General features: G+C 33.1%; 1 protein-coding gene across 3 annotated transcripts in view; it reads left to right on the top strand.

The window, feature by feature from the left end:
* The window catches only part of CLINT1 (clathrin interactor 1), a 64,061-nt gene that overhangs the window by 21,792 nt on the left and 22,201 nt on the right, over positions 1-20,068 (top strand). For all 3 annotated transcript variants that reach the window (XM_012781558.3, XM_012781560.3, XM_012781559.3), the window contains exons 2-6: positions 12,639-12,743; positions 13,323-13,419; positions 15,471-15,579; positions 16,533-16,697; positions 19,667-19,844. In XM_012781558.3, the coding sequence (XP_012637012.1) occupies positions 12,639-12,743; positions 13,323-13,419; positions 15,471-15,579; positions 16,533-16,697; positions 19,667-19,844 (654 nt within the window). The remainder of the gene's footprint in view (positions 1-12,638; positions 12,744-13,322; positions 13,420-15,470; positions 15,580-16,532; positions 16,698-19,666; positions 19,845-20,068) is intronic.

Genomic DNA, 20,068 nt, shown 5'->3' with positions numbered 1-20,068 from the left:
CAATGTAAACAGGCACAAAAAATATAAAACAAGTATGATTTAAAATAAGATAGGAAACTAAGATCAACAGTAAAAACTAAGATTTTTAAAAAATGAGATCTAAAGCATAATAAAGCTAGTCAAAAAGAGTTGAAAAACATAAAAATAAAAGACTAAAGGAAAAGTTATCCATTGGGTAGAAAATAAGAAATAACAGATATTAAAAACAAAGGTGGTGAGATGAAAAGTATTATAAATTAACAATATTTTTGGAAGTTTGAAGAAAAGGGTAGTTTTTTAAGAATAGCATATACCAAAGTGGGTTTCTTGGGACACTTAGAAGATGTTCCAGGAAAGAAATAAGTTGTCTCAAAAATTTTAGAAGTGTACAATATCCCTCTTGGAGATTCACAGTGTTACCATTAGAATAATGAAGTCTCTGAGAAGTGTTGCAGTAATAAAGTTACCTTTGTTTAACATTTTCCAAACTCCCCATGGAATCCTTTTCTCACATAGCACCTATAGTGTGTCTCCCAGAATATTTTCCACAAAACACCATTTAGACTACTGTTTTAGAAGAAAATAAAAATGAAAATCTTAAAAGTATAGAGAAACATGGTAAAAGAGGGAAAAAATCAGCTGGAAACAGAAAAATAGTTTGGGGTTGGGGCTGGCATTCCTAGGGAATAGTCTTCTGTTGAAGCAGCATTGTTCTGCATCTAGCCAAGGGGCAGGGAGCAACTTGACACCCTTCTGGTTCTTCCTCTGCCCAAAGCTGTCTTTCTGCTTTTATCTGTGCAAACTGAGCATTGGTAGAACATGGACTGCTGAGCCAGGGCAATTGGGGGTGGTCTCCAGCAGAATTAATTCAGCCCAGTCATGGGACACTTCTCTAGCAATTGGAGAGAAGTTTTCATACAAGCACTATTTTAGTTTTCTTTTCCTTCCTTTTCTTTTTTAAAAAGGTTGATTTTTTTTCACTGTATAAACAGAAAATATTTTTAAAATTTCACACAAAAGCTCCCATTCCCACTCTACTTACCACCACCCTAATACAACTGTTTTCATGTGGGTTTTTATCGTCCTTCCAGGCTTTGCTTACATGCACATGTGTTCTTATATAGTTGTTAATATTCATACAATTTTGTGAGAGCTTTTTTTCTGTGACCATGGAAGGAAAGGAATTTTCTAGTGGTAGCTGCCTCTGCCTTCTGCCCATTGCTTACATTGTTCCAAGTATCATTGCTGCCACATTTGGAAGCTACTTTGCGTCCTACTTCCCTTAACCACAGTTTATTCTTCCCTCTTGCTTGTCATAAAACACCTCCCCCGATCTGACTGCTGCCAGAGTGCCTCTCTGGAAAATAATAACTCCTTAGCGTCATGGGACTAGCCTGTGTAGAGACAGCTTTTCTGTAAGCCTGTCATCTGCTACCCAGGTCATAATAGCAGCAGCACCTGTGCTAGAGAGGGAGCAGAAGCACTTCCATATAAACCATCAAGACCCAGTGAACGTCCAGCCATTTCCTAGTATAGTGGTTTTTGTTTTGTGGAGGAAACACAGTACTGAAACTAAATATCATGGCCCTTCTTCCTTTTTGCAGCCAGACACCTCAGAATAAATTATAAGGACCTTATTTTCAGCATGTTGAAAGCTCAGAATTCTGCTCTTTATATTCCTAAATTGTAAATATAAGCTTCATGCTAGATAATTTCCCTTCATGTTTTAATAATTTAAATAATAATTTAAAAGTCTTTATTTTTGGTATAATTTGCTATGGGGTATGCAACTCCAGTTGTTGATGCAAATGAGTTACTTTAGTGAATCCCAAAAAGTTAGAGACTTTTTGCTTACTTTATCAGACCTACCACTGAATGAGAATTGCCACTAATATAAAATAAAACCCTTGCTCACATTTGGTGGTGCATCAGATTATTAAGGAGAGTGAATTTCAAAATATGAACTCTAAGATTTTCTGTGGGTGTTTAAAAATTCTTAGGATTTATTATTTCTAGTTGTATTTTAGTATAATTTTATACTAATGAGGAACATATCAGTTGTTAGGAGTTTTCTGTGGTGTGACTTGCATTAATGATTCCTGCCTTTAGTAATATTCGTTTTCAATTCTTCAGCCATTTCTTAAGCAGTAGAGTCGTTTTTTGCCTTGTCGTCTAGTTCTTTCCCTGAAATCTTAATTTTAGTGTCTGCACTGGGTCAAATAGGTGATTTGTTACCATGACTGTAAAGTTTTACAATGAATAAAATGTGGGTAAGTAATAAGTATTATGCCAGTTGACTCATAAGGGGCCATATTTAGGTTGATTATTTTCAAACCAAAAATAACAGCAGAACACTATAAATGCTAAATGCTTCATATATTATCATTTTATTTAATCTCCATAATAATAATAGTACATAGAGACCTTTCAGATGAGAAAACTGAGACACACAGTGGTTTATTTGTCCAGGGGTCAGAGTTAGTATATGCCAGAGATAAGATTCAGGCCCTAATAATCTTTAATAAATTATTGATCAGTAATACACGTTACTCTGTTTTTATAAAAATTGACATAATAGATGAAGTAATTTATGAAAATACATAAATGTGCAATATTTTTCTTTAGTATAGCCTTGTGTTTTGGAATAGTTCCTGGGGTCTAGGCCTATTTTAATATCTGAAAATGGGCTGCTATCAAATAGGTTATTTTATTTGGTATTGCTAACCACTGAAGTTGTAAAGAAGAGGAAGTAGTTTTATAGTTTCTTCCTCCCACAGGTCATAATTTAGTTGTGGACATCAGGATGTTTTTCTTGGCTTATCTTATTTATGCAGTTTTCCTTGAACATCTGTTACATAAATTACTAAACTATTTTGGAAAAGTTGCCAGTTTAAGTCATGCTTAATAACAATCAAGAGGTTGGTACCTTTTGGAAAGAAGAATTAAAGAACAGACTTTAAGGAGCAGAAATCCCACTATTACCCTGTTTTAAGTACTTTTGGATCAATCCCTGTATTTTTCGAGGCATTAAAATAATTATATGTGACTTCTAGTGTTTCCCAGAAGACTGTATGTTGGGCTATAAACATTCAATGACCTTTTATATAAAAGTTATTTAGTCCCTGCTTCTATAAATTTATATCTTTTTAATGATCAACTTATATATACATTCTAATCCTTTTGAAAGGATTATCATTTGAAACTCAATTTAGATTATTCATTTAGTGTAGTCTTTTCTGACTTTGAATTCTATATAAACTGTAAAAGAATGATTGTGGGGGTTTTTGGAAATGATTTGGGGTTTTTTGGAATGATTGTTTTGGAAAAAAAATTCTTAAAATTACTTCTGATAATTATATTTTAGGACATTTTTATACTTGGGACAAACTCATCAGTTGTTAGGACTCTTAGAAATTCTAGGTGTGAGTTTGGTTAATTTTGCCCCATCCAAACTGATATTGAATCAATACTGGAAATTTTCTTGGAATTTTACGTAAACTCTAATATAAGAAAGAGACCAAGGTATGTCTTTAGTGTACAGTTTGAAATTGTAGGGTTTTGAAATGCTGGTTTTTAAGCTTGAAATATTTAGATAAAGACAATTTGTAATACTGATAATCTGTAATGGGTATTTTTAGAGATTAGAAGAGAAAGTGTGTTATAAATTGTTTAATGTCCCTTACTAGATCAAAGTTTCCAGATTAAATTTCTTTTGCATTACATTTTCTGTTTAACCATCCTTTCTAAAGTACTAGGTTCTTGATAGATTTTTCTGTTCAAAGTTTTGACTTTTTAAAATAGATCCAGAAATGTTTTTAACAGAACATAATTTATAATTTTGTCATGATCCAAATCTGACATGCATGTATGGGAACAGGTTGCTTAACTAAGCCAGTCTTGGCATCTACCTCATAACTTAGCTTTGTTCTCCAGCTCTGGGGCTGTGGTAACAACTTAATTTCTTTGTGAAAAAAATAATTCAAAGAAAGCCAAACTCTAGTGCCAGTGGTGAATATGATAGAGTAAGAAAATGACAGTCCAAAGACAGAAAGCAAGTATTTATATATATTTAGAGAGGAACACATCAAGTTTGTCAGTAGCTTGACACAGTCAAATCTATGTGGAATCAGTAATTATGAAAAGTGTTCTGCTATGCAAAAGTTTCTTACCTTAGAAATAAAACTTTGGTAACTCTATATATTGGTTACCCTGTGGTGAGGAAATATAATATGCACAGGATACTTTAACTTTCGATTGTCTCTGGGTGATTGTCAATCTGTACAGACATTTTAGATACACAAGAATGTTAAGGTTTGTTCTTTTTTTTTTGTTTTTTTGAGACAGAGTCTTGTTCTGTCACCCTGGCTAGAGTGCAGTGGTGTCATCATAGCTCACAGCGACCTCAGGCTCCTGGGTTCAAGCGATCCTCCTGCCTCAGCCTGGCGAGTAGCTGGGACTACAGGCGTGTGCCACGATGCCCAACTTATTTTTCTATTTTTAGTAGAAGTGGGGTCTTGCTCTTACTCAGGCTGGTCTTGAACTCCTCAGCTCAAGCAGTCATCCCACCTTGGCCTCCTAGAGTGCTAGGATTACTGGCATGAGCCACCGCACCTGGCCTATGCGTTTGTTCTGTAGTTTTATTTTTTTTCTACTTGAATGTTCAGTGTTCATTTGCTCCCCCTTCCTCCTCTGCCTTCCTTCCACCAAAACTGAAAAATGCTTTTCTAGGAAACAACTTTATAATATTTATCTTTCTACTTTATAGGGGCAGTACAAACACAGTCTAAAAATATGAGTTAAGGTTATAAAAGTATTGAGCCATATCAATCAACAGCATTCAGTAGTAAGAAAACACCTAGAGTGATTAAAATTCTGTGGTTCAGTTCTTTGCCCCCATGATAATACTGGATTGAACTATTACTGAAATTGAAGGCCAGCATTTGTCAGAATGAAGCAAAGAATTTTTAGTAGAATTGATATGAGAATGGCATTTGGCTTAGAAAAGAGTACAGTCCTTAATTATTTTACAACACCAAAACAATTAGAATTTCAAAAATAGTTATGCCAGTTAGGGGTATTTTTCTATGGTCTTACATCATGTAAGAACAGAATAACTGGAAGTGGTGTTTTTGAACATTAATACATTTTCTGTGATTTTACTATCAGGCAGACAACTTGAGTTTGGACTTAGGCAGGTTTTTGTCTGTACTATGTTTTTAAGATGTTTTAGTTACCCAGTTATAGTAACTGTCTTGGTCTTTTCTTTGTCCAGAATTAGTCTAAAGTAGATTTAAAAAGGACTGTAGATCTCCCCTCCTCCCTCAAAGCTTGGCAATAAGCTGCTCCTTTATTTGATCTTAGTAATTTTTTTGACTGAGATAGCTAAAAGATGAGGTATAATATTTCAGTGTAAATTCTTGATGGTTATTTTAAATAGCAGAAAGCTTCATATTTCAGCATTTAGAATTTTAGTGTTCCCTCTTGAAAAGTAAAGAGGGAAACAGAAGGTGCATAATCCGGCATAGTCCTCTGTGTAAATAATTGAAGTCATAAATAATATGCACATGAGCAACCCACATACATGTTATATCACTGGATTGAAAAAGGTTAGATGTTTTTTAAGGAACCAGGCTACTCTTTTCTGAAATCTTGTTATTGTAGAACAGATAAAGAGAGCCTCAGATTTTAGATGTCTGAGATTTCAGTTTTTCCTTAATCAAATGGGTGTTTTCTTTGCTTTTAACTGTACATGTGTGAGATAAGAACATTGGTTTCCTCCATTTCAGTTGGATGGTTTGTATTAGTATTTGCTAAAACCAAAAAATGTAATTTCCACGACTGAAAATACATCTTTTTTCTTAATGTTAGTTCAACATTTAGCTCTTTTAGTAGCATAATTTGTGATGTTGCATTTGATATTTGATGTTCTCTTATACCTTAACTAATAGGCCTTTTTAGATCTGATAATACTAATCCCCCAATTTTAGGGCAGTATGGCATAATAGAAAATGGACTTTGGAATTAAAAGACCTAACAAGTTTTAACATCTGCCACTTCTAGTTGTAGGATTCTAAGTGAGTTTGTTTCACTTCTTTACTAAGGAGTTGCTGTTACATATATTTTTCCTCTCTTCTCACTTTTTATTTACTTATGTATATCTTTTTTTGGTAGAGAGGGCAGCATTAGAGAGAAAGCAGCCAGGTTTTGTATTGTATTCGGTTCTTCTGTACTTTTCTGAAATTTATTTTATTGGTTTTCTTCTTATGATACAGAGGAAGTACTGTAGTTTGCTATTGCTTTAGCACTAAATATAATATTTGCTATAGCAAAATTAACTCTTCTATTGAGCCATGTTGTCGCTTGTGTTAAGATATTTTTCATTGCTTTATGTTTTATTTTCAGATCAATAAGACTTTTTTTGATGGGTAATAAATATCTATCCATGTGGACTATCAGTTTTTCCACCTCCTCACAGCATTTCTATAGAGCTCAGATTTTCTTCTAACAATGAAAGTAATGTATTTGTTGAATTTCGGAGTAGTAGACTTTGTGACTCTTGACCATAAATCTGATACTGTTCACAGGACTGTAATGAGATGTAACTTGGTTTTAAAATGTGAATATTAAACCTGTAAAATATTCAGCTTGCAAATAAGGGTAATATGGTGAACGTCATCCCCTGATAAAAAATGAATATCACGAGGTCCATTATCAAGCTTTTAGAGTTATTCTTAAAACTATTTCTCTAATGTTTTGGCAAGGAACATAAAAGAAAGAACAAATATTTCCAGCTTAAGTGACTTGTTACCTGAGGAAACTTTCTTCTTGAGTGTTCATTTTATGTGTGTTTTATGGTTTAAAAAGATTTTTTTTAATTCATACTTAATAGGCAGCATAATTATTTTATAAAACTTCATTATAAAAGTATCTTTTCTGAAATCTTTGTGGCATTGAGGTCAAGAGGTGACTTTTAAATATAGGTTTTGATATCAAGAATCATTCTTCCATAGCAGTTTTTTAAAAATCATGGTAATTTGAAAATTAGGTACTTAAATTGTTCCTGGAGGTTTTACACACATAGCATTTGGTGTACATATTTTAGTACATATGCTTATGTTTTAGTTATCAATTTGCTGTACTTAGCCTGATAAAACAAGCTAAGCTATTGGAAGTACAAATAATATTCATGTAGTCTTGCCTATAAATAGTTAAAATCTAGCTAACGATTATATAGTACTTGTTATATTTTTAATGGTCTTTATGGTTTTCTCTTGGTTACAGTGTAATACTAACAGTAAAAAAAACTTGGAAAAGACAGAAAAATAAAGAAAAAAATACCATTATTTAAAACTATTGCTTGGAACTAAGTTGTGTTTGTGTCTGTCTCTTGCTGTTTCTGTCTCTGTGTCTGAGTGTGAGTGTGTGTATGCATATGTATGACAAAACGCATTTAAAGGTCACAAAGAAAATATTCCCTGATCTCAGGGTGAGTAAAGTCTTTATAATAAGCTTAAAACAAAAAGAAGAAACTATATGAAAAATACAGACTCATTGGACTTCATTTTTTTGAAAAAGAAAAAGAGGCAAGCTGGGAAAAATACTTTTTACTGCATCCATCTATTTCAATTTCCTTACTCCTTTATTAGCAGGACCCCATTATACTTATACGTTACCTTTTTTCTTGGTGTATAGTTTGTTTTAGCAAAGCATATTCTTGAGCTTTTAAGAAGAAAAATGTCAGTAGTAAGGACTGCTCATTTTTTTCTTGTTAATCATTTTACTGATTATTATTAATGCAGAAGAGGCATTGATTATCTTAACCCATTCTGCCTCTAAAAGCTGGACCCAAACTTTTCAAGTAAAATAACGTGGTATTTTATCAGTATCAAGTAGTTAAATAAGCAGAAAATAGGGAATAAAGAGGAGGACCACAATGAAAACTAGTAGCTTATAGACTGAATAATCGACCCTTGACTAATTGAGTGTTATCTATGTTTACACATCTATAGAAACATGTGCAGAACTTAAGGATGGTAATTTAGCAGTTGGCATAAAGATCCAGTGAGTGTGTGGTGCTTGGTTATGCAGAGTTAAGTCCTCAATCCTGTCCTACCTGTTACTGGGGGTTTTGTGAAGAGCAAATGTGAAAGTGGATAAAAGCACTGTGGAAGCAGTGAACAGTTTTACAAATATAATGGCTGTATTTGTGGATTTTTGCCCTTATGTTTTTTACTCTTTGGTCATTTCCTCCATCTTTCCCTTTCTTTCTCCCTTTTCTTTTTGACCTAATATTAGAGTCCCTTAAGTTTTGTTATTTGTCACCAGTTATACTGCTTATCCAGTAGTAGTAGTAGTTACTGCTACCTTTAAACAGTGTAATCTTCATCATTATCTGTCATTATCAGGACAGAGAAACCTCTTCCTCTAGTCACCCATTTTAAGACTTCTGTTTTCAGCAAAGAGAAAATTTACATATTGAATAAACCTAGAATACATGTGGGGAGGGCTCATTTTGTGCTTTCTGGTGACTATTAGATTGTTCTCAAAATTACAGATAACTTTTTTTTTTTTTTTTTTGAGACAGAGTCTCACTTTGTTGCCCAGGCTAGAGTGAGTGTAGTGGCATCAGCCTAGCTCACAGCAACCTCACTCTCCTGGGCTCAAGCAATCCTGCTGCCTCAGCCTCCCGAGTAGCTGGGACTACGGGCATGCGCCACCATGCCCAGCTAATTTTATGTATATATATTTTTAGTTGGTCAATTAATTTCTTTCTATTTTTAGTAGAGACTGGGTCTCACTCTTGCTCAGGCTGGTTTCAAACTCCTGTCCTCGAGCAATCCGCCCGCCTTGGCCTCCCAGAGTGCTAGGATTACAGGCGTGAGCCACCATCATGCCTGGCCCTAGATCACTTTTTAATGAGTGCTAGTAGAGAAATGTCAAAAATACAGCCACATTTGTTAAAATTATTTTTCTTCTTTTACTTTTCCTTTCTCCATTATTACATTCTCATGTCTATTTATGTTTGAGGAAAAACCTATAGATAAAAGGTGGTTATTGGTGGTAATCATCAGAAATAATTAAAAACCATTGGACATTTTTGTGAGTCAAGTTCTTTTTTGATACCACTGTTAGGCTGATTTAAAATAATACACAGAAACTTTTTTGGTTTTGATCAGAGTATTCTTGGTTGCTCTCTCAGTGTTATAATGATAATTTATGTGAAAGGAAATGTAAGTAGAAAAGTCTGTATTCAAAGACTGAGTGTTTAACAAAAGGTCTTAATGGTTGCCTTGTACTATTCTTTTAAAACTGAGTATAAGGAGATAATTTTTAAAAATTTCAAGTGAGGAATCTCAGTCTAGGATTGGTGAAAATACAGAAGTCACTGTTTGACTATAGTATTAATCTAAACGGTGTGAAACTTTTTGGTCTTTTTCTAGAATTTTGTTTTCAGAACAGATTCTAGACCTTTGTCTGGATTTTGTGTGTATTTAAAAAAAAAAAAACCTGTTGAGAGAGCTCCCTCTAGCGTCTGAAATGTGTAGTCTTAAGACATTCCTGTCAGTCATAGGAAGTTTTAAGAATTAAACTAGCTGTTTTTTCCTTTCACATCTGGACATAAATTTTTTTATTTTTCTTGGAAGGGGAGGGGATTGTTTTCCTTTTTTAAAAAGGTCACTGGAATATGGGTAGGGCATGGATTAATGGCAATAGAAAACATGAGAAAGGAAGGGCCAAATACCATTTCTACCTTTTTAGAAATGCTTATTTTTGAAATGACCTGGAATAAGGCCAAACTATACAGCGTTGTTTTGTTTTAGTTTAGTTTAGATTTGTTTCTGAATTAAGCGAAGCTTAAAAATACTTTGTTTTGGGATTCTTTAGGCCATCAGATCTAATCTTAGAGTTCTTTCCAGTTTCTGAAAGCAACAATTACATTAGAAAATAGCTTTCAAATAAAGCCTGATTCTCTCCATGGAAGTGTTCTGTTATTTTTTGGTTGTTACATTAATATTAATAGTTGCCATATCCTTCTGTGGATATACTTTATAACTAAAATTCGAGTATGTTCTGATGATTCCCATTGTTTGTCGACCAAAGAAAGTAAGGAGAAAAATTATTGGCTGTCCGCCACCTCTTCCTCTAAACACACAGCATTCAAACCCACAGGCCTTCAGCTAAGAATCTTGTGAAGGGTTACGGAAACAAGACCTTTCTCATTTGACCCATGGGCCTTTGTAGCTGGAACAAGGAAAGTAGTGTTTTGAAAGCTACAGCATTTGTGAAGGCTCTGGTAAAAATATTTCACATACATGGGCTGGAGATTAACTCCTTTCATCTTGTTCTCCAACAAATTAAACAATGCAAAGAGATTTCAAGTGCATTCTTGGTAATGAAATGCTTGGGTGAATTATAATCCTAATTGCTATTGTTCATTTTCACAGCTGCATTTTGACACTTTTAACTGCCTAAGCCACACATTTTTCAGCCACCAAAATAAATAAAAGCATTCTGAAATCCATCATTTTGTGGCATCCTAAATTGCTAATCCTAATCCTAATTGTTATTGGCTGCCTTGGTTTTATTTTGACTCCATTGTTGATAAAATTAGGGGGAAAATTATTCGTCTACATTTATACATGAAATCATTGTCAATAGAACCATACTGGGTTTTTATGAAAATTCATTCATTAGTAGTCTTAAATTTTGAAGGGGAGGGCAGTGGGAATTATGGATTTATTTTAGTACCAGAGAAAGAATGTGTATTTATTTTATCAAATTAGTGGATATTTTAAGAGCCAGCTTTCTCTGAGATTTGAAAGAAAATAATAGGATTTCATTTTTTTCCTTAGTGGAACAGTATTCTGAATTTAAATCTAGAAGCCAGATTTATTCAGTAATTTGGCAAGTCACAATTATGTGAATAATGGTTCCTTTAAAGTTTGACCCACACGTGTTCATTGGTTTCTTTTTTAAAGGTAAAGAAATTAAATTGTTTGCAATAAATTTGAAATGTATATTTCTTTATATTTAAGAAATTTGAGTGCCAGTTTCAACCAAACCCTCTTTATTTTAAAAATAGAACTTTTTTTTTTTTTTTTTTTTTTTTTTTTTTTTTGAGACAGAGTCTCGCTTATTGACCAGGCTAGAGTGAGTGCCGTGGCGTCAGCCTAGCTCACAGCAACCTCAAACTCCTGGGCTCAAGCAATCCTTCTGCCTCAGCCTCCCGAGTAGCTGGGACTACAGGCATGCGCCACCATGCCCGGCTAATTTTATATATATATTAGTTGGCCAATTAATTTCTTTCTATTTATAGTAGAGACGGGGTCTCGCTCTTGCTCAGGCTGGTTTCGAACTCCTGACCTCGAGCAATCCGCCCGCCTCAGCCTCCCAGAGTGCTAGGATTACAGGCGTGAGCCACCGCGCCCGGCTTAAAATAGAACTTTTTGATGGCTGAAAAACCATATAGCAAAAGTGGGGTATGTGTAAGTAATAGTTACCCATTTCTAAGATTTAATTTTAAGTGGAAGATTTGCATTACCATATTCACAGGTGTCTTTTATAACAGTTATTCAGTAATAATTAGAATTTTAGATGTCAGATGAATAGTACTATAGTATGTCACATTTTTCCAGTATCTCATTTCTTCTCAGAATGTCTTTGAATTCTTAAATTCATATAAGCATGAGAAATTCCATTTTAACAACCAGATATTTAACTGTCTTACATATTTTAAGGTATTTTTTCCAAAGATGATCCTTTCTTACAAAATAGTATTTAATATTTTAAAATTCCCCTAATAGGTGGTTATTATATTTAATAATAATAGCTAACATTTATTGAGTACTTCCTATATGTCAGAAACTGTGCTAAACACCATTTGATAAGCTATCCTTTGAGGTAGTATTCTAATTTATTCCCATTTTATGTTTGAGAAAACCAAGATTAAGATAATTAAAATAATTTTGCCAAAGGTTATAAAAGGAAGTGATTGGAATCAGATCTTTCTGACTTCTACTACCCATGTTCTTTCTTGATCATTGCTGAAATCTTAAGGGAAAGTTGAAGACATTATACGATCTTCTGATGGAATATTATGTGGCCAATAATAGTGAGGGTTGTGGTGACTATATAATGACATGGAAATTTATAAGAAGTGCTGTAAGAAGAGATTACAAGTAAATGTTCATAGTGGCTCTATTTATCATTCCTTTTTTAAAAACATTATATAGATAGTGTTCAGCTGTTACATAATTTCACTTAATTTACAGAATTTCTATAAGCAGAAACATAAGCCTGATGTAAACCAGGTTAGGTCAGGAAACTGACCACTTAGTTTTATAATAGACTCTAGCATGTTCAGTTTCTTTTTAATTTGACCCAAAGCCATTTTTTTTTACTGGACTTAATGCCAGCTTTAATGCAATCCCTCATCTGTATTCTTGAAGGCTAATGGAATAGTAAAATTTTCTTAAGGATAACTTAAATGTGTTATATAGTGTCCTTGGGGTAGCTTGTGCACAAAAGATGTTTTCTTTCCCACCCTGTAGAGGTAGCTCATTAGGACACCCAGTAGTGTCATTATTAAGTTTTCATGTGTTTCTCAGTTTTGATGCTAATCTTTGTGCGTATGTGCGTGCATTTTTTTTCCTCTGCAGCACCAATGTGGTTATGAATTATTCAGAGATTGAGTCTAAGGTTCGAGAAGCAACGAATGATGATCCTTGGGGACCTTCTGGGCAACTCATGGGAGAGATTGCCAAGTAAGTGATAATTTGACTCAGCAGTGCAGAAAAAATCAAAGTATCTTTAGACAGAAATGTGAAATTTGCTTTTAGTTTTAAACTATGTAGCTGCCAAATATAAATTTTGCATAATCATTTAAGATAATAATGTAGAAAGTTTTATGCAAGGTCCATTCCCTTTAGAAATGAGAATTTCTAAAATTCTGTTCTGTTCAAAAAACAGAACAGAATTATTCTTTTTCAGTGATTGTTTCAAGACCTACTATAGCTTACCATGTAAAATTTTGACAAATGAATAGAAAATAACTTGAAGTAAAGTTACAAAAATTTTTTTCCTAATGAATATCTGGGCTACCGTGCCAGTGAATGAAGAGTTTACAAAATATGATAGTAATCAGTGGGACTTACATTTGCGCTAGGTAATATATAAAATATAGGAAAAACATTTTCCAGAAAGTGTGTCATCTAAATTTTTTGAATTAAGCTTATTAATTTTTAAAAATCCTTCAAAGAAACACAGTAAATTAGAACAAGCCTGCCATCTACTGTCAAAATTAATATATTGCAAATTCTTAAGGAAAATTATTCTTTTTTCAGGGCCACATTTATGTATGAACAATTTCCAGAACTTATGAACATGCTTTGGTCACGAATGTTAAAAGACAACAAAAAAAACTGGAGAAGAGTGTATAAGGTATGGACATAAGTCTGTTTTAATTACTTGATGTGGTAAAAACAAATGCTTAAAATTTAAGGTATATGTACATAAATGATTTTTGAAGCACATTAAATCCTAGAGTAGAATTTTCTAAAACAGATGAAAGAAGTAGATTTGTTATTCGTGTTCTGTTTTCTAGTCATCACAGACAGCTATTTTTAATGGAAAATATTTAAAATTAATACTTCTAAATGTTGAATATTTTTATTTTATTTAAGATTTTTCCTACTAAAATTTATTTATGCTTGACAAAAGTAATGAATCTGTAATAGTATGCATGTTTAGTGTATGAGCGATTAAGGTGAAAACTATAGTCTAATAGGTTTGTCATCTCTATTTAAAAATTTACCTAATTTATAATAGCATTATCACAGTATTCTGCACTCAAAAATGTTAGTTCAATTAACTATAATTAGAAGATCCTAAAACATACTAGACTTAAATTCTAACATTTTAAACTTAGGATTGTGTACTCTTCATTGGATTCCTTTCATTTAGTTTGGTCTCATATAATGCAGAATTCTAAAACAACATAGTTAGTCATCTGTTCTTCTATACTCACCATATTTTCTTGCTACTCAGTGTTTCTGTTTTCCAAAATGACATAAAACATTTATATGTAAAACTTGGAAAGCAACATTTCTGGCTTCAGGATTGACAGTCTATGCTTTAGTTCCATGTTTTTTATGTTGTTTGTTTCTGAAAACATTTGTTGTTACTCCCTCAGCTTGTATAAATTAAATTTTTTTTAAATTAGAGTTTTTTTGTTTTTTTTAATTCTTGGGCAAATTACTTTTTTAAAGAATATACTCAAGCACCATATCAGGACATTTTAGTTAATAACAGACTGCATATATGACAGTGGTCCTATAAGACTATACTGTATTTCTGCTATACCTTTTCTATGTTTAAATATGTCTAGATACACAAATACTTCCCACTGTGTTACAGTTACCCACAGTATTCAGTACAGTAATATGCTGTACAGGTTTGTAGCCCAGGTGTATATTAGGCTATACCATACAGGTTTGTGTAAGTACACTCTATGATGTTAGTGCAACAACAAAATTGCCTAATAACACATTACTTAGAACATATCTCCATCATTAAGTAATGCATGACTGTAAATTACAGGAAGGATAAGATTTTGTGCCCCTTAATTTCACCAAACTAGAGTTTTGTATGCCTAATCATCTTTAAGTGAGGTTTGTTCCAAGCAAGGTTAAGTTCCAAATGTGCAATTTGTGATTTTTAGTGTATTCACAGAGTTGTGCAGGAGTAACTACTGTATGATTTCAGAACATTTTCATCACCCCAAAAACTCCATGCCCATTAGCAGTCATTCTAAAATCACATTTTAAGAAATTTTTCTTAAACATTAAGTTTTTTTCTTTTAATTGTTGGTAGCAACCTTTTGAAACAAACTATACATCATTAACTTCAAAATTAAATTTGATCTGGGGAAAATGCTGTGGGATCATGTAATTACCAAATAATTCTTCTGATGTTCTAACAATTCATAGTTCCGTAACGCTCGGATAAAAAGTAAAAGTTGAGTCAGCTTTCTAAAACCTTATTGTTCATTTATATCATAGATTAAAATATTTTTGACCATCAGAATTACTGATTTTTAAAAATCTTTTGATAGTACCTAGTGGGCATTTATAATTATTTATTATTATGCTCGGATAAAAAGTAAAAGTTGAGTCAGCCTTCTAAAACCTTATTGTTCATTTATATCATAGATTAAAATATTTTTGACCATCAGAATTACTGATTTTTAAAAATCTTTTGTTAGTACCTAGTGGGCAATTTATAATTATTTACTATGCTTACTATAATATAAGAGGCATTTCAGATTAAGCATTAGACTATGTATTTAAAGTATAAGGTAAGGTAAAGAAACCGTCCACCACCAACATGAAGATTATTTATTTGCTAATGTTGGAAATATTTTTTTTAACCATTTACAAAAGCTCTACCAGAATTTATTTCGTTAAATCATTTGGTGCTTTGTATTTTTACAGTCGTTGCTGCTCCTAGCTTACCTCATAAGGAATGGATCAGAGCGTGTTGTTACAAGTGCCAGAGAACACATTTATGATTTGCGATCCCTGGAAAATTACCACTTTGTAGGTGAGCAATAGAAAAACCTTATAAGCAAATTAAAACAGTAGTTGGAGTTGTCAGTCACCTGAACCAGCTTAGAAGCTTCTCTGCTCTAATTAGAATGTGACTGTTGCTGGTTGTGTGACGAGTGCAGAATCCAAGACGTGGGGCCCTAGAGTATTAATTAGTGAAGACAAGAACTTGCAGAAAAGACTGGCTAATAACAACAGAACCAACACAACATGAGTGTTCGGGTTTATATTAAAATATGCGCTGGAGACTGGTCCCCTGTGGTGTCCATAAAGGAATAGCTTTAATCATATGGGAAGAAAAGGTTAGAGCTCCAAAACACACACATCTGTTTGAAGCTGGGTTTTTTTCCCTCCCACCAAATAATATTTACTGTGCAAAGGCAGCAAGGCCAGAGTGTGTTTTGAATGTGAAAGAGGCTAGAGAATGAAGCACATTTCATTTTGTAGTGTACCCCAATTGTGAGCACTTGAAAATTTCAGTTTTTAAGCTTCACTAAAGCTTATTAGTGGTAATTAGTATTCCCAGACTTGTATTGGGGAAACCAGGACATTTGGGTGCTTTTGAGTTATGAAAATCTTAAAGTGGTTTTTGTTTTGTTAAAATACGATAGAAAAAATAACATTTATGAATATGTCCATTTCCTATGGTCATCATCAGTGATCCTTTTTTAGTGGTTCTTTAATTGACCTTGCATAGTACCATTATCTGTGATCCTTTATAGTTTATCTTGACATGCTCTTGTAAGCCAAAATTTTATTTTAGAACTTAGAGTTTGCTAAAGAGGAAATGACAAAGTTAAATGGCACAATTTGCTTCTTTTTATTATTAAATATTGAAGTTGTTTTTTTATGTTGAAGTTTTTGTATCTGTGTTTCTGTCTTAAAGACATAATTGTCACATATTAACTGAATTCTTAAGGTTTTGTTTCTCCCTTACCATCCTCACAGATGAGCATGGCAAGGATCAAGGTATAAATATTCGACAGAAGGTAAAGGAATTGGTTGAATTTGCCCAGGATGACGACAGGCTTCGTGAAGAGCGAAAGAAAGCAAAGAAGAACAAAGACAAATATGTTGGGGTTTCCTCAGACAGTGTTGGAGGATTCAGATACAGTGAGTATCAGAGACAGGCTGACACCTAAGCATTAGTATAGCTTCTTGGGTATATTTTAAGAATTACTGAAATACCAAAAACCAAAATGATGTTTTCTTTTTCCAGGAATACATAGAATCCTAAAATGTACATAATAGTCATTTTGACTTCTATCACATGGATCTTGAGATCTGTTTATTTTTAACTTTTGTGGATTCAAGAATATAATTTTAACCATTAATGGTTAATTAAATGACTGCAAACTTTGCGGTGATGTATGAAGAATAAAACAAATGTATACTGTATAATCTTCCCTCTTAGGGTTACCATCTTTTAGAAAAGAAGGGGAAAAAAGATTTCTTTAACTCCCAGTTTTAGAGCATGAAAATATAAAGTTTGATCAAGAGAATCATCTTTCTAATTTGAAACCAATTTTATCTTTAGTTTTGACCCAAACCAGATAAGCTTCTATAAGTCAGTCCAGCCTCAGTCTCTCTTCCCTTATTTAAGCAATGTTGATTTTAACATGGAAAAAAGTGACTGTCGATACCATCAGTTTTTCATCTTTGCCTATCACTTTATTGTTCCTAACACATTTAACAGCAACTAGAACATTCATCTCTTGTGTTTATTTTTAATGTAATAGTAGAATGTAGTTTTTCTAAAATAGGGTACTAAATGCTTGACGCAAATACATAAAACAAGAACTCTGTGTCAGCATGTCCCTTTGGACTCATTCTTGTCTTCTGTGAGCTCTGACAATCTCCTGGTCATTTTGTGTATATACAGAAAGTACAATGCTGTGTATCTTAGCAGCTGTGAATTGGGGCTCCCCAGCTCTCCCTACCTATATCTAAGTTTGTTTATATCTGAATTATGTTGAGACCTTGTAACTTCTTCAATGGAGCTATGTAAAAATCTTATATTGTTTTGTGATTACCTATAAAATATCTTTACTCATTTGCTCCTCTGCTTTCCTACCCTGAAAGAAAAATGCTGCACTTAATTAGCTAGTAAAGGATGTGTCTAACAGCAAAAAAAATCCCTTTTTATGTTGAAGCCTAACATAAAAGTCAGTTCTTGAATTGGGCAAGAATATTTCTCTTAGAAATAAATATGTTTTAGGGGTTTTATTTGTTTGGGGGACTAAGTTTTTGGATTATTTACCCAAGTAGTTATTCTTTAGCTTTTTCAAAGTACCTATAGCAATTTAATATGTTTTTGAATAGAAATTGCTACTTGCAACTTATTTTCCCATTCTACTTGCTTGTATCCCTCTTCTTTCCAGCACATTTAATTATATCAGGTAAACTTAGAAAATGGAGTAGGTTTTCAGACTCAGTGACAATGAACTAACTGCACCATCTGCATTAGGAGGTAGAGTTGAACATCTGTGTGTTTGTATTATATTGTTTGCTAAATTATTTTTCACGTCTTATATTATTCAGACTTAACTAAGCAACTTCAGTGATTTTGTATGTTTTTTCATTCTAACATTAATAATGTCTTACAAATATCCAGTATCTATATTATTCAGACTTAACTAAGCAACTTCAGTGATTTTGTATGTTTTTTCATTCTAACATTAATGTCTTACAAATATCCAGTATCTTTAGCACTAATTATGATGCCTACCACTCTAACAACTTAGCTGTTCATCCACTTTTATTTTTCCTGTAAGTTTCTTTTCAAAGTCTAGTTCATCACATTGTTGTTAATGTATATATACACATTGTTGAGAAATCATTTATTTTTTTAAAAACGTCCTAGTTTAAATTTTGTCTAGAAAACTTCATTGTGCCATGTTTTCTTTAAGTTGATGGTCATTTCCTGATTCAGTAGATGTATTTTAAAATCCTTAAACTCTTACAGAAAAGTTTAGCCTTGCAGTTTTAGCAGGCAGTTCAACAAAATGGTTTTATTCAATCTCCAAATGCCATGTGTGCCATCAGAACTTGTTAACAAAAGTTTAAAACCAAAGCTCTATTTGCCACCTTTTGATTTTGTTGTTCTTCATTGTCCTTTTCCTTTTCTTCCCAATTGGCCTTCATTTTCAATTATTTTCTTTAAAAAAAAAAAAAAAACTCAGGTGATTTCTCTGTATCTCCCACTCTTGCTGCTTAAGTTGAATTTGGACATGGAAATGGAAGGGTTGCGTTTTGTGTCCATAATTCTACTCTCTCTAAAGGCAAGAACTAAAACAAATCTTGACATTCTGGGTATTTTGTTCACTGCTATGATTCTCTTCATCCCCAAATTCACACAGAGGCTCTGGTTTTGCCAGTTTCAGCATATATTTCAAATTGGTGTTTGAGTAGGTTGTCACTATTCTGAACTGCTTCATCATTCTAGCATGTATAGTTTTTTGATATTAATAGTTAGAATATTCTTTTCTTTTTACAGTAATTACAAAATGCTTTCCCATTCCCTGAAAATTCATTGAATTGTTTTTCTAGTTTGATATTGAAGAGTAACAATTACTGACTCCTTTCAGCTTATTGGGACATGCAACATTCAGAGTGGAGTTCCTTTAGTTTGTATTTTTTAAGACATTGTTGCGGTCCAATATTTTTCTAAAAAGTGAAAAATCATTAAAGGACAGGAATGAAATATAATGCATTAAATGACTTTCGTGAAAACAAGAAGATTTTCATTTTTCTTTTCCTTGTATAGCTTGTGTTGGTTTTTGTGTTTTCCACTACTACTTTGAATAACCTTTAAGAACTTCCTGATATGCTGTGCTTTGCATTAAGGTTGTGTAAGTTTTCATAAACAAAAGCTTTTGAATCTGCATTCCTGCCACTTAATGACTGGCATTACATGCTGTGCCTTGCTGTAATTGTGTTGATTCAGCACTGTGGGAGCTTTCTGTTTTCCTTTGAAAACAATTTTATTATGAGGAAAAGCCTCAGAAATAAGGACTAGGACTGTAGATACCTTTTGAATTTAATGTACTTAGAGTTGCTTCTTTTTTTAATGTTTTATATAGGTGAAAGATATGATCCTGAGCCCAAATCAAAATGGGATGAGGAGTGGGATAAAAACAAGAGTGCTTTTCCATTCAGTGATAAATTAGGTGAACTGAGTGATAAAATTGGAAGCACAATTGATGACACCATCAGCAAGTTCCGGAGGAAAGATAGAGAAGACTCTCCAGAAAGATGCAGGTATTAACACTTTGCCTCCTGGGTCTCTTAGAAAGGGTGCTAAATTTATGCAGCTGGGTTTGGGGAATTTTGTTGTTTAGGGTATTAACGCATTACCTGAAGTTTGGCTTCTTTTTTTAAAAAAAATAGACTTTTTTTTAGAACAATTTTAGGTTCACAGAAAATTTGTGGATAAAATTCACACAGTTGCCATGTACCCATCTCCCCTTCTTCACGGTTTCTCT

Source organism: Microcebus murinus, chromosome 21 (assembly GCF_040939455.1).
Source record: "Microcebus murinus isolate Inina chromosome 21, M.murinus_Inina_mat1.0, whole genome shotgun sequence".
Classification (NCBI taxonomy): domain Eukaryota; kingdom Metazoa; phylum Chordata; class Mammalia; order Primates; family Cheirogaleidae; genus Microcebus; species Microcebus murinus.
Note: the sequence above shows the minus strand (reverse complement) of the source record. Positions and strands in the feature narration are given on the sequence as shown.